This window comes from Podarcis raffonei, chromosome 5 (assembly GCF_027172205.1).
Source record: "Podarcis raffonei isolate rPodRaf1 chromosome 5, rPodRaf1.pri, whole genome shotgun sequence".
Lineage (NCBI taxonomy): Eukaryota > Metazoa > Chordata > Lepidosauria > Squamata > Lacertidae > Podarcis > Podarcis raffonei.
Genome location: NC_070606.1, coordinates 1,796,279 through 1,823,667, shown reverse-complemented (window position 1 = coordinate 1,823,667; position 27,389 = coordinate 1,796,279). Strand labels below are relative to the sequence as shown.

Sequence of the window (27,389 nt, the reverse complement as noted above, 5' to 3'; positions counted from 1 at the left end):
CCCCTTCCTTGATTGCTGGACTAAAGGATTCCGCCCAAGGCCTAAAAAAACACCAAAGTTGTGACAATTGCTATGGGGAAAGCAAAACCTGCAGAACAGGGGAAATTCCTTCCTTGCTCTGAAAAACAGCAACCATCGTCTGACCGTAGCAATGCCCATGGACCTGGAAAGGAAAAAGGTCAGCCTGAAAGAAAAGATACAATTAGAGGGAGGGCTAGCTGGGGTGATGCTCCTGGGCTGACTGCGCTGCTGGCTTTTGGAGCGGACTTTTGGAGCGGACTGGAGTGAAGCCTGCTCAGTCATGGTCCACTCTTCTTGCCCGGCCCCCCAGGCAGCCGTGGATAGGTCAATTTGAAAAAGGTTTGGCGGTAACCTAGAAAGCTTCATGGAAACCAAGGGGCGGAGCAACAGCCGCTGGAGTGGTGGGGCTGCAGGAGGATGACAGGGCTGCGTGCTGGGCCGCAAACCTCACCCACCACCGGACTGGTGAGCAGATATTTTTCTAATGTACCTTGTGGAGTCTCTTCCCCAAACCCTTACTATTGGACAGAAAAAATAAGTATTTCAAAATTATTTTCCCTTAATAATATTTAGTTTGGCAGTATACCTGAAGGAGCGTCTCCACCCACATCGTTCTGCCCAGACACTGAGGTCCAGCGCCGAGGGCCTTCTGGCAGTTCCCTCACTGCGAGAAGCCAAGTTACAGGGAACCAGGCAGAGGGCCTTCTTGGTAGTGGCACCTGCCCTGTGGAATGCCCTCCTATCAGATGTCAAGGAAAAAAACAACTATCGGACTTTTAGAAGGCATCTGAAAGCAGCCCTGTTTAGGGAAGCTTTTAATACTGGATGAATCAGCCAGATGGGCGGGGTACAAATACATTATTATTATTATTATTATTATTATTATTATTATTATTAGGATATTGGTTTGCAAGTCCCATTGAGTTCATGGGCTTACTCCTCAGTAAGTGTGCATACTTGGGCACATGCCTACTTGGCAATAAGTCTCACAAGGGGATTTACTTCCAGGTAAATGTAGTTAGGATCAGGGTTTTTATTAATGATACAGAATTAATTCAGTATAATATAATGAATGGCAGTCTCTTCTGCATTAGACTACAAACTCTTCAAGGGTAGATTTCAAATCAAACTTTGGAGAGTTCTGCAACTATACAGGACAGTTACTACAGCTGTTCAAAGTTGTACGTCACCCTTCCTGGTTTGAATTGCCATCTTTCTTTCCTGAGAAAGGCAGAACAGGAGAGTGGCACAATACTTTATGTACGTCTCACCCATTCCCAGGACATCTTTTTCATGAATGCTAGTTGATTCAGCACAAATAGTTACAACTTTTATTTATTTTTGAATAATAATCCAAAGAGTGTTAGGACAAACAATGCACATACCACCACACAAAGTTACATAAACACACACAGTTCAGGAGCATCTTGTGCTCTGGTCCATGGGGTCACGAAGAGTCGGACACAACTAAACGACTAAACAACAACAAAGGATCTAGTAAAGTTTTCTTTAAGAGCGGACACACCACTGCTTCCTTCAGTTCCCCTGGGAATGTCCCCCTGCCAAGGGACAAATGATAATTTCAACCAGGGGGGTCCGTGTGAAATATGGACACGCCCTAATCAGCCAAGACGGGCACGGATCGAGGAGGCAGATGGTGGGCCTACCAGCTTGGAGGAATCTATCCACATCAGCAGGGAGTATCTGATCGAAATGGTCCAACACTGGACCCAAAGACAGTCGAGGGGCCTCTAGTTCAGTCACTGTATCTAAATTGGCAGGGAGGTCACGGCGGAGCAACAGGACTTTCTCCGCAAAAAAGCTCCCAAATGCCTCACAGCTGTGGGTCAAATTTGTGCTTAAATTTGGTTGTCCTCCTAAGGACCTTATCGACCTAATTATTCTAAAAAGTTGTGCTGGGCGAGAGCTAGCGGATGCAATGGAAGCTGCGAAGTAAGAAGTAAGAAAATATAAGAGGACAATTAATTAAGACAAACAGTGCCCGAATCATTTTGAAATGAGAAGAAATTCTGGGCTGTAAGACAGGTAACTAAATAAGACTATGAAACTCAACTGCTCCTAATGTGCTCCATCTATCCTATCCTACATGTGCCTTTTATAGCTGCATAGGAGAGAGGTGTATGGAGGTACAGCAACTCTCAATACAGTCATGGGGAAAGTATGTTTAGCAAACCAGTAAACATCTATTAAATGTACAGGAATCCTCTTCAAGTGCACACCAGTGGCAAGCCTAGTATCCCTAGAGAATTAAGACACATTAGCATAACATACTTGGAGACAAAAAATCTTTTTCTGTTGAGCCTCTAGAAGGAGTGAATAAGATGAAGGCTGGACATGGGTAAGGTCAGTACTGTAAACCTAAAGCAGAACTACACATTCAACTAATCACACAGTCCAATGGCAACCTACAGGTAAAATATCATGTAGGAATGTTCTAATGTAAGATGTAGAAAATGTAGGATGGCAAAAAGAATGTTAAGTTAGAACCCTTCTCCCTGGCATGCTAATTTTCTCTAAGCAGTGAGTTGCACATATGGCATGCAATCTGTAACAGTGGGTGTCCAGCAAGAGATGAACCACATGATTCTGCTGACTGTATAGTTCAGATGGAACTGCTATTCCAGGATTTCAATATTAATGGACTCTGTTTGGACACAGATACCAAGGACAACTGCTGGCAGGAGATCTGTGTATATCTGCATAAATAACTTTTATGTGCAAAACAGTGGCAAACATTTATACAAGCCAAATTAAGGATTTGTTATGCTTACTTAAAATGTTAAAAGCTGGGGGGGGGATTCAGTTAGCTGGAAAAATATTGATGATCACACTGACATGCAAGTCTATATAGTAATTAAATAAGTAAAAAACCGACAACACAGAGTATGCAAGACCATATAATGGCACTCACAAATTGTTCATACACAGTATTTTTTTATATTTACTCTTATGCTGACCAATTCCTGATAAGCAACATCCTTTGAGGTGCTACTACTGCTACAATTAGTCTGTTTCTTGCTTGGTTATCTGCTTCCTCCTCTTCCTCTTATTTTTTAAAGCAGTATGCAAGAAGAGGGTATACAACGTAATCGGCCTAACTGCATTCTGATGTTCTGAAAGTTCACATTTTTTATTTCAAAAATCTGTGCCTCTGTGTGAAGTGCCCAAGTGTTCATTATTTAAATGCACCATTTCAAGATGTTGCATAATTTTGGAAGCTCCTTTAAAAAATCAACCAGCCAACAAAACCAGCAAACCAGTGACAAAGTTCCATTCTAGAAGGCCGGTTTCTTTACAGGAGTTTGCATATCCGTTCTGATCTGCTTCTTTGCTTGGTAATAATCTGTGGCAAAACCAAACAAACAGGTGAATTAGAATTAGAAATGAGAAACTATGCATGCAGCAAGGGAGACAGTGCGGCTGCTCTGAGCTCCAACTGCCACATTACAGAGTCAAGCAGTAGAATTCAGAACAGCACCACTTCAGATGGACTCATCCTATTTTATCTGCTGCCAGCCCTGCCAAGAAAAGCAAAAGGGAAACTACCTGCATATAGAAAGCCAACATATCACATATAAAGATTTACCTGTATCATCTATTTCCTGATGTAGCTTAACCACATGCAGAAGGTTTTACTTGGGGAAATGCACCACAAAGTGCAAGAAATCATCCTACAGGCTGAAGTGCTGCAGTCCAGAATCCTCTCAGCTTGGTTTACCATCTTACTCTGAGTGTCATGTACAGAATGGCTCTCAGTAATGAAGTCTGAAAGGTTCAAACCTTTCGAGTCCAAGAAGGAACAAACCTTTAACATTTTCTGTACAAAGCTGGGTATTTCTAGGATTCTATGCCATTCCAGCAGGCTGCAAATCAAGGGAGAGAAGCAAAGCTCAGCTGAAAGTCTTGCAACACTTGGCTCCTCGTGTCCTGCCACTGCTTCTATTCCACCATGAGAGCTTTTTAAGTAAGAGCTAGTGCAGTGAGTGTGTGTGTTACGGTCTCACTCTTTACGCCCAATCCTTTTGTGTCACGTCTTTTAGATTGTAAGTCCAAGGACAGAGGCTGCCTTATGAATGGTCTTTGGCTCTAGAATGGCTCTAGGAACCCTTTTGTTTAGAGTTGAGCAAAATATGAATACTTTACATAATATGAAACAGATGAAGGCAGAAAATGCACACAATAACATTTCTGCTGGAACCTAAATCTAGAGAAGTATACAACTGCTTATTTACACAGAAGTAACATTTCTCTGCTACTACTGCTGCTTAGCATTTTATATTTCTTATGCTAAGTTCTAAGAAATTCACATTCAATACTTCAGTAATCCTTAGGCACCCCCCGAAAAATCCCCACAGACAAGTGGGGACTCCAGGGGTCCAGCAGAGCGTCGGAGAACTCGCCGCAACCCAGACCTCCCCATTGCTGTTTCTGCGAGGAGGCAAGAGGCTTGAGTCAGCTCACGGCTCCATCGCACCCTACAGCCGAAGCCACATGCTGTCACCATAAGCAGTGGATTTTCCAATTAGAGGTTAAAAACCAAATAAAGCTTCAGAAAGAAGAAATTAGGTGTAAATTAATTGATTTGGTAAAATGGAAGCCAAAAAGGAAGTCAGCTTCCGATTTCTGTGGACAGGCTCTGAAAGGGGACTTTTTGTGAATGGGAGCAGTAACTGCAGCCAATGGAGACTTTTTAGCAACTTTCAGTTTTAAGAGACTCTTTTTCTTTTGGATACATATTGGCTATAGTTGTCTCAAGTTATCTTCGGGTAACTTTAAGATACAAGTTGACAGTCAGACAGAGATATAATTTGACAGATTGATACTTTGGCAGAGTAGAAAAGCTTTGGAAATACAGGCTTTAAAACTTTAAACTCTGGAACTTGGAGGCACAAAACCGAAGCTAAGCAGGAGAACTCTCTCTATATATTGGGGGAGGAATTCCCCAGGAAGAATAGAGAACCTGGAATTGGATTGGATATAAGTGCTTACTGAAGACCAGGGAAATTTATTGCAACACTACCTGCCAATAAGTAACTTTTTAACATCTTCTGACATTTTTGGATGCATATCTTTTAAAGCTTAAAACTTGAAGATCTATATTATAATATACTGAATTATTAAGTTAAAGAAGTGGACTATAACATATTGGATTACAGTCATAAAGTTGGACTACTTCCCATTCACCGCCACCTTCTCGAAAGGAAAGGAATTATTGAAGAGAAGTATACAATTCTGCATTGATTGTTTGTGTTGGTTTTGCTTATTTTTCAGTCTTATTTCATGTGGGAACTGTCCTGTTTGATATATGGCTTGCTATTTTGAATGAGTAAGATTTGGTGAAGTTAATTGACTAACCTTTGGGTGAAAGAGGTATGGCAACAGAGTCATATTTTTACTTTTGCCTTGTTCTTTTTTACTTTCCCCCTTCTTTTTTATTTTCTATTCGTTGTAAGGATTTGCAAGGGCGGGAAAAGGGTCCAAAAGTGCAAAGGGAAGATTTTATGGTTGAGCTCGGGAGTGGGAAAATGTTTTCACTTCTGGGCAGAACTAAGAAATGCAGGTGTGACCTTGAATAGAACAAAGATTCCAACCTCTAGTGCAGACATGGAAAAAGGGAAGCAGGATATGGGAGCTGTCACTAGGAAGGCCTCCATTGAGAAGTGACATGCAAGTGTACAGGAAGAGACAACAACAGAAAAAACAGGGAAGGCAGATTACCCTGACTTTCTTATGAAGCAATTTATTAATTTTAGGAAGGAGCTGGCCCAGGAAATGAAGAGTTTGGTGCAACAAGTGCACTCAGACTTGGAAACATCTACTAACTTATTGACGGAACAGTTTGGGAAGATGGGAGAGAAGGTTAACAATTTAGAAATTAAGGTTGACAAGTTGGAAAAAAACACTGAGGAACTGGGCCATCTGAAAGAGGAACAGAAAGTTGTTATGGGGACTGTGGGAAGCCTTCAAGAAAGACAAAATGATTTAGAAGACTAAATCCTTCTTTTGCAGCTAAAAGAGGATTACCAATTTCAGAGGAAGAACGGAATCTAGAAACATATGTTGCAAAAATAATTTCAGAATGGATGGGGGAGAGTCAAGAATGGGTGGTGGAAATGACTGAGAGCTGTTTCAGAGTCCGCACGAGGGAAACTAGACAGAGAAAGCAGCCAGGAGATGTCCTACAAACATTTGTTACAAAAAGAGCAAGGGATGCAATCCTTCAAAAAAACTTTGAGGACAATCTCGTGGCTGCTGGACAGAAAGTAGACATTTTTAGGGAAATCCCTTTTAAACTCAGAATTAGAAGACAGAGATATAGATTTCTGACAACAGCTCTAAGAAGAGCAGACATAAAATATAAATGGGAATACCCAGAGGGGATTCTCATTTACATTTATGAAAAAGAGATATAGGCTGATAACAGAAAATCAGGCCAGAGAATTCTTTGAAAAACACAGAAGAGACCTAGATACCAGACATGACATAAAAACAGACCCACTAGCAGAAGAAAGAGCTGCCTTGGAGCGGCTGTCTTTGGAGGGAGCAGTAGGTGGAAAAATGGATATTTTAAGTGACTCTGAAAATGGCCAATCTTAAAATATTAAGTTGGAATGTTAACGGTTTGAATGACAAAAACTAAACGTAACAGAATTCAACATGTAATTGTAAAACAAAAATTGGATATTATTTGTCTTCAGGAAACACATATTTCAAAAATAAAATAAAAGAATTTTAAATAACAAAAGATTAGGAATGGATGTCATCTCAGCAGACAATGTCAAAAAGAGAGGAGTTGTCTTTTATATTAATCCTGCACTAGAACCCAAATTGATCCAAAAAGATGAGAAAGGCAGAATTTTAATAGTACTAATAAAAATTCGAGAGAACATAATTTTGGTTGGAGTATACACCCCAAATGAGAAAAAAGCAGTTTTTTTCAAAAAAAAATTGGAAACAGAATTACTTGAATATGCAGATCAAAAAATCATCTTAATGGAAGATTTAAACGGAGTTCCATCATTAGAAAGAGGATAGATCAGCTAGGAAGAAAGATACAAAAGAAGGCAGATTACCAAAGACCTTTTTTGATTTGGTTCAAACTTTAAATTTGATAGATATCTGGAGAGTAAAACATTTATTCGACAAACAGTTCATTTTTCATTCTTATGTCCATGGTAGCAGTTCAAGGATAGACGCTTTATGGATTTCTGAAGAGTTGGAACCCAAAGTAAAAAAAAGAAAAGAAATTAATCCCAGAACATTGTCAGATCACAATTCCATGATAATGGAAATCCAAAAGGAAAGTCAAACTACATTTAGATGGCGATTGAATGAAGATTAATTAGAAGACCAAAATTTTATGGAAAAAGCAAAGAAGACCTTGGGGAATTATTTTGAAATAAATCTCCAGGGTCAGACTAAATTTCAAATAGTCTGGGATGCTAGTAAAGCGGTGATGAGGGGACTGTTTATAAAACAAAATTCAATTAAAAGGAAATTGAAAGAAAAAAGAAATTTTAGATGCAATTATGAAAAAGGAGAAGGAATTGCAAAAAAAGCTAATAAAGAGTCAGTAAAGTAGGCAATTAGGATATTACAAACCCAATATTCCATGATAATTAATGAAGAAATTAGTTGGCAAATAAAAAGAATGAAGCAGAAATATTTTGAACATGCCAATAAGTCAGGAAAACTGCTAGCGTGGCAACTGAAAAAAGTGAACAAAGAAATTTTATAAATAAAATCAATATAAATGGAAAAATTACAGGTAAGACAAGGGAAATAAGAGAAGCATTTGTGAAATTCTTTTCAGAATTGTATAAGAAAGGAAAGGAATTTTTGTTTAAAATAGAGGAATATATAAAAAATAGTAATCTGCCAAAAATAAAAGAGGAACAGTTAGTGATATTAAATACCCAAATAACAGCTCCCGAAGTATTAGAGGCAATAAACTGGACAAAAAGTGGCAAGTCTCCAGGACCAGATGGATTAACGGCAAAATATTATAAAAAGCTAAGTGAACAATTAGCAAACCCGTTGAAAGATGTGATGAATGAGATTTTAAAGACAGGTGAAATTCCAAGAACATGGAAGGAAGCTTATATAACAGTGATTCCAAAACAAGATTCGGATTTAATGCAAATAAAAAATCACAGGCCTATTTCATTATTAAACAATGATGATAAATTATTTGCAAATATTTTAGCCAGTAGAATGAAAAAAATTATTAGGTGAATATATATATATCAAGATCAGGCAGGATTCCTTCCAGGTAGACAAATGAAAGAGAGTACAAGAAATATTCTGAACGTGAAAAAATACCTGGAGGTAAAAAAATGAAAAAAAGCAACAATGATGTTTATAGATGCTGAAAAAGCTTTCGACAACATTTCCTGCGATTTCATGAAAAAATTGCTGGAAGAAATTAATTGTGGATATAAATTTTTTAAAGGAATACAAGCAATATATTCAGAACAAAATGCAAAATTAATTATAAATCAGGTGATAATGAATTACTGTAAAATACAAAAAGGAACTAGGCAAGGATGCCCGTTATCACGGTTGCGTTCATCTTGGTCCTGGAAGTACTTGCAAGAAATATAAGAGCAGATAAAGAGATTACAGGGATAAAAAAGGGGAAAAAATGAATTTAAATTGAAAGCCTTTGCTGATGATTTAGTAATTACGGTAGAGGATCCAAAAAATTATCTCCCTAAGGTAATAGAAAAAATCCAAGAATTTGGGGAAGTGGCAGGATTTAAATTAAATAGAAATAAAACTAAATTATTAGTTAAAAATCTAAAAGAAGAAGAGAAAAAAGATTTGGTGCAAAGCATTGAGATAGAAATCTATAAAAAGTAAAACATCTAGAGATATAGTTAACAATAAGGGATATAAATGTGTATAAATATAACTACAAAAAAGTATGGTGTGAGATAAAAAGGAATTTAGAAATTTGGAGCAGAATGAATCTCTCCCTACTAGGAAGAATTGCTGCGATTAATATGAATGTGTTGCCGAAGATGCTCTTCCTTTTTCAGACAGTCCCAGTAATGGTTAAGGATGACTGCCTCAAAAGATGGCAAAAGGATATTTCTAAGTTTGTCGGGGGGGGGGGGGAAGGCCAAGGATTAAACATAAGATACTTACAGACACAAGAGAAAGAGGAGGCTTCGCCCTCCCAGACCTTAAACTGTACTATGAGGCTGCATGCTTGGTTTGGATTAGGGACTGGATAAAACTGGAAAAGGAAGAAGCATTAGATTTAGAAGGTCATGATAACAGATATGGATGACATGGATATTTATGGTATGGAAAAGGGAAAGTACATAAAGGACTCTACAATCATTTAATTAGGAAATCATTAATGAGAGTATGGGAGAGATATAAAGATTTAATAGAACAAAAAACACCTTGGTGGCTATCACCAACTGAAGCTTCGTTACTCAAACCGCTTGGTAAAAAAGGAAAATGGCCTACATACAGAGACTTATTGAGAGATCAAGAAGGAAAATGGAAACTAAAAGATTATGATGAAATTAAAGACCATTTTCAGAGTTGGTTGCATTACTGACAAGTAAATGAGTTGTATAGTGGTACCTCGGGATGCGAACGGGATCTGTTCCAGAGCCCCATTCGCATCCCAAACGGAACGTAAGATGCGACAGCGCGTCTGTGGGTCGCGTTTTGCTGCTTCCGCGCATGCGCGTGACATCATTTTGACCATCTGCACATGTGTGAGTGGTGAAACCTGGAAGTAATGCACTCCATTACTTCTGGGTCACCGCGGAGCGCAACCTGAAAGCGCTCAACCTGAAGCGTATTTATCCCGAGGTATAACAAAAAAGGGTTTAGTTATACAATCTCTAGATTCCAAAAGGAGTTTATAGAAGAAGACACGAAGTTATTGAAGAAAGCATATAGTATTCTGCTAGAATGGAAACGAAAGGTGAGGTCAAATCGGTTATGATTAAACGGGTGCAAGATACAGGACATAATATAAATTTGAGGACTGGGAAAAATTGTGGAAAGTAGATTTGAAATTCACAGACTGTTCTCCTTTGAAGGAAAACTATATGAAAATGATGTATAGATGGTATATCACACCAGTAAAAATGGCAAAAATGTATAAAACTGGGTTAAACACCTGTTGGAAATGTAAGGAAAAAGAAGGTACTTTGTATCATATGTGGTGGGAATGTAGAGAAGTTAAAATTTTTGGGAGTTGATATATAATGAACTTTAAAAAATGTTCAAAATGACATTTGTAAAAAAACCAGAAGCATTTTTGTTAGGGATTTTAGGACAAGACTTGCCAAGAAAAACAAAGAATTTATTCATGTATGCTACAACAGTGGCAAGAGTCTTCTTAGCACAAGGATGGAAAAATGAGGAAGTCTCAACGAAAGAACAATGGCAAGAAAGACTGATGAGCTATGTGGAAATGGTAAAGTTAATATATAAACTACGAGAGAAGGAAAACCGTGACTTCAAGGAAGAATGGGAACTTTTTACAAACTATTTAAAAAGACAACAAAAGGACTTGGATTCCTTGGCAGGTTTTGAATAAACATCCACAAATTTATTAGTAGAACATAGGATAGATAAGGTAATGATATGTATAACTTTTTAACATGCAGAGAATAATATGTGCAAACAAATCAGAGTGGGGAGCTGAGGGAAGTCTCTGGAGGGTGGGAGAGGGAGGGGTGGGAGGGAATTAAAAAGGGGGGGAATGTAATTGGTTATATTGATTGATAATTTGTTTGTTAAAATTGCTCAATAAAAATACATTAAAAAACAACAACTTCAGTAATCCTTGTAAGGCAGGAGTCCTATAATGTAAGAGCAGATTATTATTCCCATATAGCAGAAGCTGTTTTCTCCCTTTCCTGTCTCCCACAGTGTTGAAATTTGGATTGTAAGCATTTCCCCTGCATATGTAACGACAGTCCATGTACACTGAAGTTGCTATATAAAGACTTAGAAACAGCAACTAAAATGGGGTCAGTCTAGTAACATGCACATTTAGATCCCTTGGTGTACTAAGTCTCAAGTGAACAGTGTCTCATATGAATGAGGCTTCACTGCACAATAGCTTAAAATAAAATGCTGCAAAGTTTTGGGATTTAAATTCCTTCTTCAAATGTCAAACAGTAGGTATGTCATTGGCAGTGGCGGAGCTTCATGCTCCAGCACTGGGGGCGGAGAGCAGACGGGGGCATGGCGCCCAGTGCGGGTGGGGGAGCAGCCGCAATGGCAACCTGCCAGGATCACGCTGCCGAGGGTGGTGCGCTCCCCCCGCACTCCTCTTCCTCCGCCAGTGGTCATTGGCAATTAATAAATAGCAGTGAATGCACTTGACACTATCACTACCTCTACAAACAGAGACTGTTGCCATTCAGAATTACCATGAATTACAAAGAAAAATAAAAGTATCTACCCAGCCAGGGGCCAATGGCAAATTATCAAAGTAGCAAACCAGTGCCAAATGAAACTAGGTGAAGAAGCAGTTCCCATGATCGCTTAACCAACAGTATCCCATGCAACCCAACCAGCAATCAATGCAACCAGCATTCTGCTAACAGCTGAAGCCTTGCATTTGGTCCAAAGAAAGATGTTCTTGGCAAGGTCCCTGGAATTCTGTAGGATTTGCAGAGCCAATTTTGTTAAGTTGCTCCAGCACCAATTTGTGATGGGGAATAATGTGTACATTAGGTTGCCACGTACTGCGGATGAGCATAAGGAGCACAGGTGATGGAAAACAAAGTCCACAGTTATCACAACCTTCCATGGGAAGAAGACCTCTGGGAGGGAGGGAGGACCAGCTAGCTAGGATCTCACATAGGCTATCAGACGTAAGGCCATAGAAATGCCTATGACAGCAGGAGGGGGAACATACGATGAATTAAATAGTAGAAGTTTCATTCATAGTTGGCATACACATTTACTAAGGATGAAAGGCTTTTGGAATCTGCTCCCACCTTCATTTGACCATCTGTCATCCCTCAGGAATCAGGGCTCTACCCAAAATTGCAGGAGTGCATGAGCCTTTCTGATGTCTTCCCTTGTCTCTGTTGTGGTAAAGGGAGACAGCAACGGAGAAGGCTACTGGGAACCATTGGAGCAGGAACTGAAGGCTTTGCAGGCAACACCACTTTCATTATCATATGCTGCAGCCTAGGTGCTGTACCGTGGCTTGCTCAGTCCCAGTTTATTAACTAATAAAAGGTGGCAAGGTAAATCTTAAGAGCTTTCCCCCTATCAACACAAAATGCAACATTTCTTCTGAGCTGTTTGTAGTTCACTGGACAGAAGCAGCCAACCTGGTGCCAGAGGCAGGCAGTGTGGTGCTCTCCATACCTCTTGAATGACCACTTCTATCATCCTTGACCATTGGCCCTGCTGGCTACAGCTGGTGGGAATTGTAGCCCAGAAATTTGGGGGGGGGGGATCAAGCTGGCTACTTCTGTCTTAAGTCTCATTTGCAGCTGCAGAGGTAACAAGTATCCATCTATTATTGGATCAACTTATATCAGATGGTGGTGTGAAAATAGCCAGGCATTTCTATATTTGTTAATAGTGCCTATGTCCTACTCAGATGTGCAGATGACACAACATTGATGGCAGAAAGTGAGGAGGAATTAAAGAACCTTTTAATGAGGGTGAAAGAGGAGAGCGCAAAATATGGTCTGAAGCTCAACATCAAAAAAATGAAGATCATGGCCACTGGGCCCATCACCTCCTGGCAAATAGAAGGGGGAGAAATGGAGGCAGTGAGAGATTTTACTTTCTTGGGCTCCATGATCACTGCAGATGGTGACAGCAGCCACAAAATTAAAAGACGCCTGCTTCTTGGGAGAAAAGCAATGACAAACCTAGACAGCATCTTAAAAAGCAGAGACATCACCTTGCCAACAAAGGTCCGTATAGTTAAAGCTATGGTTTTCCCAGTAGTGATGTATGGAAGTGAGAGCTGGACCATAAAGAAGGCTGATTGCCGAAGAATTGATGCTTTTGAATTATGGTGCTGGAGGAGACTCTTGAGAGTCCCATGGACTGCAAGAAGATCAAACCTATCGATTCTTAAGGAAATCAGCCCTGAGTGCTCACTGGAAGGACAAGATGGTTGGATAGTGTTCTCGAAGCTACCAGCATGAGTTTGACCAAACTGCGGGTGGCAGTGGAAGACAGGAGTGCCTGGCATGCTCTGGTCCAGGGGGGTCACGAAAAGTAGGACATGACTAAACGACTAAACAACAACAACAACAACGTCCTACATGTTAGCATCTTTGATGATAAGGATAATCAACATCAATATTAATGCAGCAATATCAACTTGGCCACAAAGTTGCTATTGAAGTCTAAATTACCTTAAATACAAATTATGGGACCAGATCAACTTGAGATTTACTTAGCTGATTCCTAGTTCTCGCTTTAGAGAACTACCACTATAGAGTGCAGGTCGGGACTCACGTGGCAACTCCTTGCACAGAGGAAACTAGCATGTCAGAAAAGAGGTTGAGCTAAAGCCCTTTTAAAGCTACAAGTTACCTTTCTGTGTGCAGAGAATTCTTGTTATTTGGATAAAAATCGCAGCCCAAAGTTAAGTATTAAAAGACACTTTTGATAGTAAGAGCTGTTCAACAACGGAAGAAATCCCCGGGGTGGGACTAGGGGTCTCTCCACGGCTGCAGGCTTGATGGCCGTCTGCTGTGGTGGCCCCATCGCAGGAACCCAGCGCTGAGCAGCTGCTGGAATTCGGTGAAGTCCCAGGTCCCTTCAAACTCTAAAAACTCTACACTTCTGTTGAATCCTATGTCTGTTTACTCCAAAGTAAGCACTTCAGTGTTCAATGGGGTTTACTCTCCAGTAAGTGGGTTTAGGATGACAGCTTTAGGGCTTCACGTCTCACAAGCCATCTCACAGTGGGGAAAAGTTGCAACTTTCCCAGCCTTCCTAATTCAATTTTAAAATGCAGGGCACCACTGGGAGTGGAACAGCTACAACAACATGACTTTCTGTATTACCAAATACCTGACATGTGAATAGTGCTTTTTCTGGGTTGTGCATCCTTTGTCATGTGGTGCTGCATACTGGTAGCAACAAACATTAAATGAAAGTGCAAATGCTGCTCACCGGTCAGTGACGTCTGCCTCCGCTTCCTCCCAGGCCGACTCTTCTTCCCTGCCATCTTTGGGGGTTTCTCCATCACTTTGCCATTGTGGTGAGCTTTGGGTTCCTTGGCTGCAGCTCGGTTCATGGGCTGCAAGGGTCTGGGAGCCTCTCTTACCACGCAAGTATGGTAAAAGAGGGGGACCTCGTGGCTCTGCAACTCTTCCCACTGCAGGAGGCCTTCAGTCGGAACCTCTTGCCAGAAGTCAAAGTTCCACCTCCGCTTTGCCTTTTCCATGCTAGTGCACAAGATGCGCTGGATGTCCTGCTGCAGATTACTGTGGTCCACAGGACCAAAAAGATTCCTTCTCACATGGTTTGTTTTTGCACATATCCTTGGCTCCACCTTCTCTCCCTTCCGCCTGTCCTTCATCACAGAGCAAAGCAGCAGTTCCCTAACAAAAACAGAAATACACTCACTGAGATCTTTTTATCACACAAAGCCAAAGTGTTGCGTGCTTATGGAGACATAGCCAGAGGAGGCAGGTTCTGTGAAGGCCTAGTCACTGCCCCAGGAAACACCAAAGCCCTCCCTTAAGTTTTCTGTTCTCATATTTTTGAAAGCTACCTGCTTCCCTTATATATAAGGAAAAGCAAGCTGGCAGTATTCTCCCCAAAGAGCTGAGTAGTAATTGAACCTGCAGGCTGACTTGGATTTTGCATAAATCAAACCCCTGCGTCCAGTCACACTTCCCTGCGTCGCTCTGCTGGAAGTTGACCTGGCAGGAGAGCAGAGCTGCAGCGGTCCCGTCCGTGTGAGATGAGGGATAAATCAAGTCCAGAGACAGTTCAGTTCTTATCTCTAAAAGCGTTTATTTACAAGGCAATAAATCCGTCCGAAACTTCCGACATTCTCATCTGTGCTCCAAGAGCACACTCGCAGCTTCTGTTCCAAGCTGCTGCTCAGTGAAGAGTGAAAGGGAGTGAGGAAACAGCGAGACTTTGTGCGTCACTTCTCTGCGACAAGCCCCTCCTTCTGCTCCCCCTCCTTTCCTTCTCAGACACAGGACATACCGGAGTACTGACCCTGTCAGTTCCAAACTCCACACCCCCTCTTGTCCTGCGTCTGGAGACAGTAGCCATCAAAGCTTTCCCCATACACAGACCCTCACAGAACTCCTCGTGCTTCTGGAAGGTCAATGGTTTTGTAAAACCATCAGCGAGGTTCTTTGTTGAGGGACAGTATTTCAGAGCGACTAGCCCCTCATGAACGCTCTGACATACGTTCCGGAAACGTATGTCCAAATGTTTGGTCCTCGCCTTGAATTGCCCTGTCTCAGCTAATTTAAGGCATGGTTGATTGTCTTCATGCACCACAACGGGCAGACAATCCTCTTCACAGATTTCCTCGACCAGACACACATAGAACTCCAGTTCTCTGCAAACCTCTGATAGCGCACTGAACTCAGCTTCAGTAGATGAAAGCGCTATGAGACTTTGCTTCCGGGACCTCCACCCAACCACTGAGTCCCCAAACTTCACCACTAGGCCTGACACTGATTTGCGGTCCTCAAGGTTAGCCCAATCCGAATCCACCCAGGCGGTCAGCTTAACATCACCCTCAGCTGACATCTTGAGGCAAAAGTCTTTGGTATCTTGCAGGTAACGTAGCACCCGCTTAACACCATTCCAGGCCTGTACACTAGGACTTGAAGCCTCTCTACTGAGCAGATTGACAGCAAACGCTATGTCTGGTCTGCTCCACTGTGACAGATACAACAGACTACCCAGAGCTGACTGAAAGAGTTCAGTGTTTTCGAACACCACGCGTTCTACTTGCTGACACTCCTTCACGTACCCTGTCTCCATGGGTGATCTGGCACCTGCACAATCAGACATCCTGAACTTCTCAAGCAACTGCTCAATCTTACCTTTCTGGCGAAGTAAAAAGCTTCCATCACTTGCTCTTGCGATTTCTACGCCTAGATAGGACTTGACATCTCCAAGTTGCTTCAGCTTGAACCGCTTACCAAGCTCCTTAGCAAACTTCTCCACCTGTTCACTTGTCCTTGCCATCAACAAGATGTCATCAACAAACACCTGTGCCACTTGCTGTTGCAAGCCTGAATCTCTAATGTAAAGACAACTGTCTGCAAGAGATCTCTTAAAACCTAGCTTTTCTAAGGCTTCATGTAGGCACATATTCCAATTCCTGGCAGATTGGCGTAACCCATAGATGGATTTGTGCAACCGCCACACAACGCCTGGCTCACTGACTTCGAACCCTGGAGGAGGACGCATGTACAACTCCTCCTGGAGATCTGAGTTCAGGTAGGCGACATCTACATCAAAATGGTTCACCTTCCAACCTCTCTGTGCTGCTACTGCCAAAAGCATTCTCAAAGTCTCCGCCCTTGAAGTCGGCGAATAGACCTCTGTGAAGTGGACTCCGCGTCTCTGTGTAAATCCACGCGCCACTAACCTCGCTTTGTACTGTGGCTCTCCTGCTTCTGTGGGTTTAAGACGGTAAACCCATCTGCAGCCAACAGCTTGCTGGTTAGCCGGCAGCTGTGTGAGTGAGAACACTCCAAGAGACTCCATTGAGTTCATCTCCTTCTGCATCGCCTCATGCCATTTGCTGGCTTCTTCCCGAGGCAACTTCTGAACATCCTCAAAGGATTCAGGTTCACATCTAGCCACACCAACCCAGACACTCGTGGCCTCATACCTTTCAGGTGGCTTCCCTTTGGTTGATCTTGCTGACCTCCTCAGCGTGAATTCTGGAACTGCGCCTGATTCACCTGGATCAACCCTCCTATCCTCTATGTCAGAATCATCCCCCTCTGACCTGCTGCGCCGTTTAGGGCGAACAGCCGGTCCTGCTGGCGAGGATGGTTCACTCCTTGGCTCAGACTTGACAGAGACCTGTGGAGGGGTCCTGGGACTCCCCTTTGGAGAGATACGGAGCCTCTCCCTTGGAGATCCCGGCTCTGGACTCTGTGGCTGTGGACTGTGCTCATCAGCAACAGGTTCAGCCTCGCCCTCCTCTTCCTCATCTGAGTCTACCAGAATATCCGGGTTTCCGTGAAGCCGCTTCCACCCACTCTGCTCGCAAAACTCAGCACTGCCGCTAATAAGCAGCCTGGACTGGTTGCCAGTAGGGTATGCGAAGCGCCACGCCTTTGAACCCGGCTCATAGCCCACAAAGATCATTTTCCTGGATCTTGGCTCCCCTTTCCTGCGCATGGCCTTTGGAATCAGAACCCAAGCTGTAGACCCAAAAGTGCGCAGAAAATGTACTTTCGGCTTTTTCCGATGAAGCAGAAAGTACGGTGTGTCTCCTACACTGGAATTGAACACTCTATTCTGCAGGAAGCAAGCCGTTCGAAAACTTTCGGCCCAAAAGCGCTGTGGCAGACCTGAGTCTGCCAGCATAGCATTCGCTGACTCCTGTAGCGTGCGAAACTTCCTCTCTGCAACCCCATTCTGTTGCGGAGAGTGGGGGGCCGTCAGTCGATGACTGATACCCTTCTGCCTGAAGAACGATTGCAGCGCAGAACCTGTAAACTCCCCCCCACGATCGGACTGAAAGGAAACTACTTTGGTAGAGAACCGTAGCTCTACCGCTGTGATCCAATCCCTGATCAGTGCAGCTGCCTCTGACTTCTGTTGCAGCGCAAATAGCCATGCATGTTTTGTAAAATCATCAACCAGAACCAGAGCCCACTTAGAACCAGCTAACGAAGGTGTCGGCATGGGTCCCGACAAATCTGCATGGATAAGTTCAAAGGGTTTACTGGTTTTCCTCTCAGACCTGGGATATGAGCATGTTACGACCTTTGATTGCTTACAGGCTTGACAATCTAGGTATTTGTCACATGTTTTGAACCTGCACCCAATGGTGTTGTCTGTGGCCTTCTTCACATATGACCACCCTGCGTGTCCAAACCTGCGATGCCATAAGTGTAAACAATCATGGTGTGGTGGGACATTGGCACACTGCCCTTGGGCATCGTCAATGGACTCTCCACTAGCCCCATTTTCCACCAGCCCCATTTTCCCACCAGCCCCATCTTCAATGGGCATCTTGACCAGAAAGAGCGTGCCTCTTCTCTGGACACTGTGGATCTTCTTCCCATTCCTGAAAAAGGAACACACATTGTTAGAAAACAAAACATCAAAACCAGCAGCCATAAGGGCTGGCACACTTAGAAGACAGTGGGCAAGCTCTGGTACCACAAAAGCTTCTACCCAATGATCTATAAAAGAGCAATAAAGAAGACCAGTTTCAGTCAATGGTCTTTGAGACCCATCTGCTAAAGTAACATAGCGTCCAGTTTTAACTGTCTTGCAGTTCCTCAAATGTCCAGCTGATGTCACTAAACAATGCGAGGCGCCTGAATCGATGACGAAAGATAAAGAGTGTCTCTGGTTGTTTTCCACAGATGCCATGGCGCTGCTAGCACTCCCATCGGTTGCCATGGCGACAGCCTCTTCCCGGCTAGGGCTCTTGCCTTTTCTCAGAGACGCCAGTGCAGCTGTGAGGTGATGATAAGACGCCTTGTCTTTGTTTTTCTCCCCGCCTGCAGCTTTCCCACGTCGTTGCTGGGAACCTGCCCTGGGAACCTGCTTTGTTGACATTCCACGCCGGCCAGTGTCCTTGGCAGCCTGGGCCTCTAGCGGATGCTTCCCAGCGCTGTTGGACGTCGCCTCAAAGCACAAACAACTTTCGAAGCCTTTCGCTTTCTCAGAGCTCTTGGAATGGCCTGCCTGGCCTGCTCCCCCACTGCCTTTTGGGGTGCAGCCTGCGCTCTCTTCCACAGCTCCCAGCTGCTCTCCAGCACACAGAGGTGTCGAAGCATAGAAACAGCCTCCCAGAACAGCCCCCTCTGGTCTGGCTCCCACTCCGGCCTGGAGCTTGCTCCCTTGGCCCTCGGCTTCGTCCCGGCCCTTGGCTCCTGCTGAGCCTTCGCACAGACTCCTCAGCACCTGCCAAGCGGCCTCAGCCGATTCAACGCCCTCCAGGTGGGGCAACAGCAAAGCGTCCACACTTGCTTTCAGCAGGCAAAGCTCTCTCTGCGCTCTCTCACTCTGCAGAGCAGTAGCCTGCATGGGTGGGGCCGGCTCCTTCTGGACTGGACTCCAGAGCCCTGTGGCCACAAACCACCCCCTTGCTCCTCTTGACCAGGCCTCCCAGTTGGCCCCATTCAGCCTCTCACCGGGGTAGCTCTCTTGGCTCTGCTGTGCCTCTGCAGCAGCCATTCTTCCTCCCCCCCCGGGGCTTCAGCGTACTCACAAGTTTGCCAGCAAGCCGGACCTCCGAAGCAGCCGTTCCTTCTGGCTCTTGGCTCCGCTCTCCGGCACCTCCCTTCTGCCCTTTCCTGGCAGGAGATTACAGCAACACGTCGCTGGCAGCCTTTTCCCTTCTCACACGTGTCAGGAAACGCGACACGTCCATAACCTTTGCATAAATCAAACCCCTGCGTCCAGTCACACTTCCCTGCGTCGCTCTGCTGGAAGTTGACCTGGCAGGAGAGCAGAGCTGCAGCGGTCCCGTCCGTGTGAGATGAGGGATAAATCAAGTCCAGAGACAGTTCAGTTCTTATCTCTAAAAGCGTTTATTTACAAGGCAATAAATCCGTCCGAAACTTCCGACATTCTCATCTGTGCTCCAAGAGCACACTCGCAGCTTCTGTTCCAAGCTGCTGCTCAGTGAAGAGTGAAAGGGAGTGAGGAAACAGCGAGACTTTGTGCGTCACTTCTCTGCGACAAGCCCCTCCTTCTGCTCCCCCTCCTTTCCTTCTCAGACACAGGACATACCGGAGTACTGACCCTGTCAGTTCCAAACTCCACATGGATTTGCAGACAACGACTGCTGCAGATGATCTTGGCTTGGAGGGACAACAATATTTTTCATTCATTATAGGGTGCCACAGACTGCCATTTTCATGTGCCTGCGTAGTGAATTTTAGGTTTGCGCAATTAAAGCGGATGAAAGGTTTCTGTCACCCTAGTGCAACAAACCCAGTTTAAAGAAGAATGTGACCTTTTGTTTTTTGGGAAGCGATGGGGAAATGCATTGAAAAGAGTGGGATGAAGGAATGATATCCCACAAGGAAATAGTCACAATGTTCAATAAAGACCAGCTACAATCTAACTTCCACGAAAGTTTTATGCAAGCAAATCAGGATGAATGCTCCATAGAAAGTTCATCTGGAGGGACCCAGTCTTGTTCTGCTATTGCTCCACTCTGTTGCAATAGGTCCTTTGTTCTTAATTCAGCCTTCAAATTCCTCCCCACAAACTGTGTGCAGGCAGATCCTATGCATGTTTATTTAGAAGTAACTCCTACTTTGTTTAAGGGGGTTTACTTTGAAGTAACCTTATATGTGTCTACTCATAAGTAAGCCCCATTGAGTTAAATGGTGCTGACTTCCAGGACTGCTGTTTTGAGGTTCTGCTTAGGGTTTTACTTTGCAAAAGGTGTTTACTCTGAAATAAGTCCAAGTTTTGTGTGAATAACTCCCATGTAGCTGTGTATGGGTTCAGGACCTAAGTGCCCTGAAGGATTTCCACACCACCTACTTTTGCACTCAAACTGCCAAGGGAGAGGGCCACACCTGTACGTTGTGAAGGATCTGGGATTTTTCCTTGCAGGAAAAATTAACTTGGGCCGAAGCAGTTAATTAAGGAAAGTAGAACTCTGAACTTTTGCAAGCTCTGCAAAGTTCTACTTGGGTACTGGGGAGGACCCTCAAAAAAGAGCCCAGTAGCAAATATTATTTCACTTTCTCTCCTATTTTCCCCCAAACACAATAAAAGCATGAAGCCGCTTCATCTCCGCCTTTCTCTTTCTTTCCCGCCACACGCCTCCCACTCTGCTTACCTGCAGAGCCACCTCCACGGATCACACAGGTTGCTATCCCAACCTGCCCCTGCTCAGGCTGAAACTGGCACGCCATTCGAGTTTCCCCCAATCTCTGCTGCCCCCAACACAATTTCTTTCCCAAGAGACTTTTCCACTTAATTGCACATTTCCCTCCTGAGCTGCCCTGAGCAGCCTCCTCCCATTTTAAACCGGTCTAAGGTTTCTCCCTTTCCTTCTCACTCTACTTTTGCCTTGCAGCTTTCCCAGTTACTTGCAAGCAAAGGGCACCGACTTAACCACCTTTAAGCTGCATGTTTTGAGTTCCCCTGACCTCTATGGCAGGGAGAAGTGCCTATGTAATTTCCACTGAAAACCGATGTTTCTAAGTGTGCTAAGCAGTGTGCCGTGGCACCTTGGGGTGACTTGAATGCTGTCCCTCTTTCCTTCCCTGCCTCCTCGGAGGCCCTCTCGCATCTCTGCCTCCCAAAGGCTTGCACAGCTATTTGTTGCAGCAGCCCTGGCTACAAGCGTCCCAGGGGAATGGTGCCTGGGGCTGGCCAGGGGTGCTTCCCAGGCCCCTGTGGGGCAGTGTGAAGAGGCACCCCTTTTGGGGGGAGGGAGGCAACTCAGAGACCAGGGGTGGCAGCTGCAGCTGCCCAGAGGACTCCCAAGGAGAGGGGAGAAGAGAGGGGCTGCCGGCTCTGCAGGCAGGGGGTGACATAACTGGGCTCCTGAGTCCCACAGGGGTGCCACAGAAAGAATATAGTTGGTCAAGGGAGCGGTGGACCCAAAAAAGGTTGAAAACCTCTGCCTTAGTGTATTTACTGACTGCAGCTTACTCCCAAACAGGCTTGCAGAGGGCTGCAGGTTAATGCTGGCTTTGAAAACTCTTATTAAGAAAGATGGCATGTTCCTGGAGTACAGCTCACAACATGCTTGGAGACTTGCATGCACGCTAGACCTTTAAAGCACATGCAAAACACATTCCTTCCCTCAAAGAATTCTGGGCACTGTAGCTTACCCCTCCCAAAGTTGCAATTCCTAACAACCCTTAACAAAGTACAGTGGCCAGGATTCTTTGAGGTACAGAAGGATGTGTTTCCAACATGGTTAGCAAGGAATAGTGTGTATGCCACAATCCTGCTGAATTTGACAAATCAAAGGCTGAGGACCCATACACACTTATCTGGGAGTAGTTTCCACTGGCCTGTTCTACTTCAGAGTAGAAGTGCATGGAATTGCACTCTTACACATGCAACCCTGGCAAGTAAGCCCCTGAACTCAGTATGATTTACCTCTTGGAGTAGATTTGTTTTATTTAAAAGCCTTGAGCTATGAGGGCCTGAGCCATGTGGGGCTTTGTAGGTTTAAAAAAATCGCACTTTGAATTGAGGAATTGGGCTCAGAAACAAATTGGCAGCCAGTGCAGTTGGGCAACAAATGGAGTTGTATGTTCAGATCACCAGATCTCAATTGATAGTCCACTGAATTCTGCACTGGATACAGTTTTTGAGCAGTCTTCAAAAGCAGGCCAACATACAACACATTACAGTGATCTAACCTAGAGGTAGAGAGGTTAATCTAATGACAGACAGGTGGTGCAGCATGTGATAGAAAGTGACTGAAAGACAGACAGTGTGAAACCCTATACATTTCTTCTCAGAAGTAAGTCCCTGGAGCTTAGTGAGACTTACTCCTAGATCCTGTAAGTAAAGGATTGCAGCATGAGCTATGAATTAGCCTCACATTCAAATCAGCTCAGTAGGTTCCCTAGGGAAGCCCTGCTCTCACTCATCTGGCTTATGGAATAGTAATACTTGCCTTAAAGCCTTCTTGCAAGGATTCCAACAGGATAATGTGTGTGAAGCACATCAAACCACTGCCGGATTACCAAATAGGCAGAGTAGGATTACCAATATGGCGGATTACCAAATAGGTGGCTCAAAATAATATCAATTTGATCTTGAAACAAAATTACAATCAAGCTTTCTTAGTTCCATGTTACCCCACTATAGCAAATGAACAAGGGAGCCCCTGAGATTCAGATTGCCTAGGGGCCTCCACAGGGTTTAATTGGGCACTGCATCAAATGCTTAAAATGCTATTTACATACTCAGCAGAGTTAACTTGGGTTCAGATACCCACTGGCTCACAAAGCTCACCCTGAGCTAGTTGCCCCCTCTCAGTCTAGCCTACCTAGCAGGGTTGCTGCCAGGATAAAACAGGGAAAGGCCCTGAGCTTGTTGGAAGAATTGTGGGGTAAGGACATAAATGAAACAAACACACCCATTTCTACTCCCTCTTCATCACTCTGCTAGGGGGTCTAGTCGGTGTGCTAAGCTGACCGACTCAAGTCAGGTTTTACTTGGGCATCTGAAAAAACTGATCATTCACAAAGAGTAAACTCTGTTGGCTTCAGGCGGTTACATTTTGACAGGTCTGCCCCTTGGTTCTCCGAGGAAGCCAACGCGCCACTTCTCCCGGGAATTGGGCTTTGCCAGGAGGCATGTCTTTGCCAGATGTCAGCCTGGCACTAGGGGAGTCTCGAATGGCTGATTCCTTTCTCTGCAAGCAGGGTAAACACCTCTCCAGAGGCAGACTTTGACCCGCAAAATCTTGCTTTTCAGATAACCAATCCAACTTGCACAATAAATGGGAAGGTAATGCATTGGATACAAGCTGTTGTCATGTAAATATCTATCATCTATCTATCTATCTATCTATCTATCTATCTATCTATCTCTATATATGTAAGTGTATTCAATTTAGAATGTACCATTTTTTCATCTTGCAAAACTGTGCAAACAAAGCCTTGTGAATTAAGGCCAAGGTTGCAGTTTCGATCCCTGTATGGGACCCCTGCATTGCAAGGGGCTGAACTAGATGATCTTCAGGATCCCTTCCAACTCAGCAATTCTACGATTCTATGAAGCCAGGGTGTTGGCTTTTTTTGGCTGGGAACAAGGAGAAGCTTATTTCCTTCTGTTTTAAAGTGGGCTGTTGTACACTCTGATCTTATGCATGGTTACTCTGAGGTAAGCCTGAGCTAAATGAGATTTACCACGCAATCCTACGCATATTCACTCAAAGGTCCGATGGTACTTACCTCAAGGTAAATTTTCCCAAGTTTACAGCCTTAGACCTAAAAAAAAGCAGGCTTACGGTTGAAGTCAAGCAGCCTGATCCTATTATGGTTATTCAAAAACAAGTCCCACTGAATGCTGGGCAAAAGATTCCTGTACTGCAGGCAGCTGGACTAGATGATCCCTTGTGATCCCTTCCATCTCAACAATTCTATGCTTCTATGAACTCAATAGGGCTTCATGGAGGTGTGCTGTGCTGCTGAATTTACTCAAGACGGTTTCAAATAAGCACAGGATTGCGCTGAAAGTTGCACAAGGCTAAAGGAACAGATCTGGAGATTCCTTAAGGTTTGTGCAGCCAGGTCCTACCACCTATTCACTTAAGATCAATCCCAAATAAACTGTGCTTAAATTCTGTATATTTGTGGGGCCGCAGTGCAACCACTTTGCTTCCAGCTCCTCCAGCTCACCCTTTCCTTCTCTGCCTGCATTGACCAAGTACAGTCATTACCTCGGGTTAAAATAGCTTCAGATTGAGCGTTTTCGGGTTGCGTTCCGCGTCAACCCAAAAGTAAGGGAATGGGTTACTTCCAGGTTTCGCTGCTTGCGCATGCGCTCAAAATGACGTCACGCGCATGTGCAGAAGCGGCGAATCACGACCCATGCATGCGCAGACGTGGGTTGCGTTCTGCTCAGGATGTGAACGGGGCTCTGGAAGGGATCCTGTTCGCATCCAGAGGTACCACTGTATCAAATTGTATCCTCGAAGAGCACTATTTCAAAGGTGCGCATACTGTACTGCATAGAAAACACACAGAAGACCTGGAAGCACTCTCGTTATTTACTATTGAGAAGCAAGCCGATCACGCACATTAGCAAAATTCAACACGGCTTAATGTTGCCGCGGTTGCTAAAAATCTCTTACTTTCCTAAAATATGTTTCAAATTCAATTATATATATATATTTAATTCAGGTAGTAGCCATGTTGGTCTGACACAGTCAAAATATATAAAAATATTAAAAAATTGTCCAGTGGCACCTTAGAGACCAACTAAGTTTGTTCTTGGTATAAGCTTTCGTGTGCATGCCAGTATCTGAAGAAGTGTGCATACACATGAAAGCTTATACCAAGAACAAACTTAGTGGGTCTCTAAAGTGCTACTGGACATTTTTTTTGTTTTTTTAAGTTATCATGCACTTTTCAACAAAGGATTTTTCGAAGTGCAATATAACAAAACCACCCAAGCACTACACACCCACGCGGTAAACTGTCTTCAGCATGCCACTGATCCAGTGGGCTCAGCACCAGAAATCCAGGGTCCCTCCATCCTGGGCGCCCGCGCGATGGTCGCCCGCGAGGCTGCAATTCCTCCGCGCGGCTGGCTCCCCAGGAAGCGGCCCGGTCCTTCGGAAGCTGGAGCATCAGCCGCGATCGGAATCGTCGGCCGCTTGCAACTCTTCCTTTCCCGCGGGGCAAGGGCAGGCCGCTTACATTGAATGCGGGCGGCGACCTCGGCTGGGATCGCGAAGGAGAGCAGCGGGAAGAAGAGCGGGAGCGCCGCGCGCCGGGGCCCCGCCTTCGGGCCACTTTCGAATTTCGCGGGGCAGCTCGGCTGACTTCCAGGGCCCCGCGCTGCTTGCCTGGGACGGCAGGAAGACGAGGCTGCTGCAGCTGCTGCGTTTGCACGAGAGCCGGGAGAGAAAAGGTGGCCCGACCCCCCCCCCCGCCTCCGCCTCTTGGCTCAGCCTTCTCCGCCCGCAAATCCGTTGCTTCGCTTCTCCTCGCCCCATTCACTCCAGGCTCCCGCTGGCACGTGGATTTGCAACGTGACTTTGCCCCCCCCGCCCGCCGCGCAACTGGGAAAGTTTTGCCAAATAAAACCAGAGAGAGAACCCCAGCGCCCGCTTGCAGAGTGACGAGGCGAAAATATGATTCTGCACTGTTTTAAGACTTGCTGCTGAGACGGGACTTGGATTGGTGCAGTTAAGTGCAATTGCACAAGCCAATTCCAGGTAGAAATGCGAAAACTCTTCCTTTTAAAACATGTAAATACATAAGTACGAAATGGCGATATGCTTGAGGAGGGGAGAATGTTCACAAAACGGGAGGGGGGAAACTGGTTTGCATTTGCTATAACTGAGTTCTCTGGAGAATTGAGAGTTAGCTACTTGTCTATGTGACCTGAAAGTTTGCATTTGCCTACATTACAGAATTTGGATAATGTGTAATCATGAACTTAAAGAGAGCCTTGCTGGATCAGAGTAGAAACTCTCTCAACTCTCTCGCTCCAGACGCCTATGGGAAGCCTCATGCCGGACATTGCAGGGGGTTGAACTAGATGACCCTCGGGGTCTCTTCCATCTCTACAATCCTGTGTTTCTGTGACATGAGCACAGCAGATTCTCCCCACGCGTGGTCATCAAAGGCATACCTTCTCCAAGACTGAAGCCACATCCATTATGATGAGCCCCTCTTGGTGGCAATCACGCCATCCTGTGTTCTCACACATAATGCTAAGTCACAGTCGAAATAAACTTCACTTTAAGTTGCCACAGGAAGGAAACAAGGTCAGAAGGGGGCCACAGTCGGGAAAGGGTTGGGAAATGCTTCTCTAGACAATACTGGCACCCCCCAGATTATGAGAAATCTTAGCAAGTCACTTGCGGGAGAAGAACTAGAATGAGCTATCAGTAAAGAGGCCATGCAAATAAAATTAAAGTTCAGTATCTGGGTAGAAGCACACATATTCCCTTAATCATTTAGAGATGGTGAGTTTCATGAGAGAAGGCTGATCGTTAGTAAAGTCATAAATCAAACTGGAACCTGGATGCACCTTACACGTGACAGCTGAGGACTAAGGATTCTTTATGTTAACTAATGGCACACCTCCATGGTGGAGCATATTTGCCACCCTATCACTTGTTGACTGTTTGCTATACTGTTTTCTCTCCCTATATATTTATATTCCCTTCTCTATAACATGCATTAGATCACAAGCCTTTGGGTAGGGCTTGGTGTTGGGTTTTTTAAAAGACACTTCAAGTAAAAAATGAGCAGTTTGGGGTGCAAAGTTCTATTATAGCTTATGCCTTGCAGTCCTAGTTTTCTTCTTTACATTCCCCTTTACACAGGGGTTGATTTAAAAATGCAAACCTCCACACACCAAAGTCCGTTTTACCACTTGAAACTGTCACCTCATTTTGCTTCTGTAAACTGCATTGTATTTCAATTAATGTACAAGTTCCGTCCATAGTGTCTGATTAGTGAGGAATTCTTCAC

The 27,389-nt window shown here is 44.3% G+C and overlaps 2 protein-coding genes across 3 annotated transcripts in view; both read right to left on the bottom strand.

Annotated features, from left to right (window-relative positions):
- Window positions 1-27,389, bottom strand: part of MANSC1 (MANSC domain containing 1) — a 292,156-nt gene that overhangs the window by 174,647 nt on the left and 90,120 nt on the right. The window lies entirely within an intron of this gene.
- LOC128413509 (cyclin-dependent kinase inhibitor 1-like) lies at window positions 1,339-25,698 on the bottom strand. Of its 2 annotated transcripts, XM_053387539.1 has the most exons (4): window positions 25,602-25,698; window positions 14,182-14,612; window positions 4,350-4,470; window positions 1,339-3,385 (listed from the first exon to the last, which is right to left on the bottom strand). In XM_053387539.1, coding segments are annotated over exons 1-3 (534 nt in total). In that variant the 5' UTR covers window positions 25,604-25,698; the 3' UTR covers window positions 1,339-3,385; window positions 4,350-4,369. The 2 variants fall into 2 exon arrangements, with proteins under 2 accessions (XP_053243514.1, XP_053243515.1); XM_053387540.1 differs by lacking the exon at window positions 4,350-4,470.

Bases quoted from the DNA above. Each gene is read 5' to 3' on its own strand.
- LOC128413509 (XM_053387539.1), bottom strand. The intron at 4,471-14,181 runs GTGAGCAGCATT...GCCTCCTCGCAG, and splicing joins GAGGCAGACGTCACTGACCG to AAACAGCAATGGGGAGGTCT.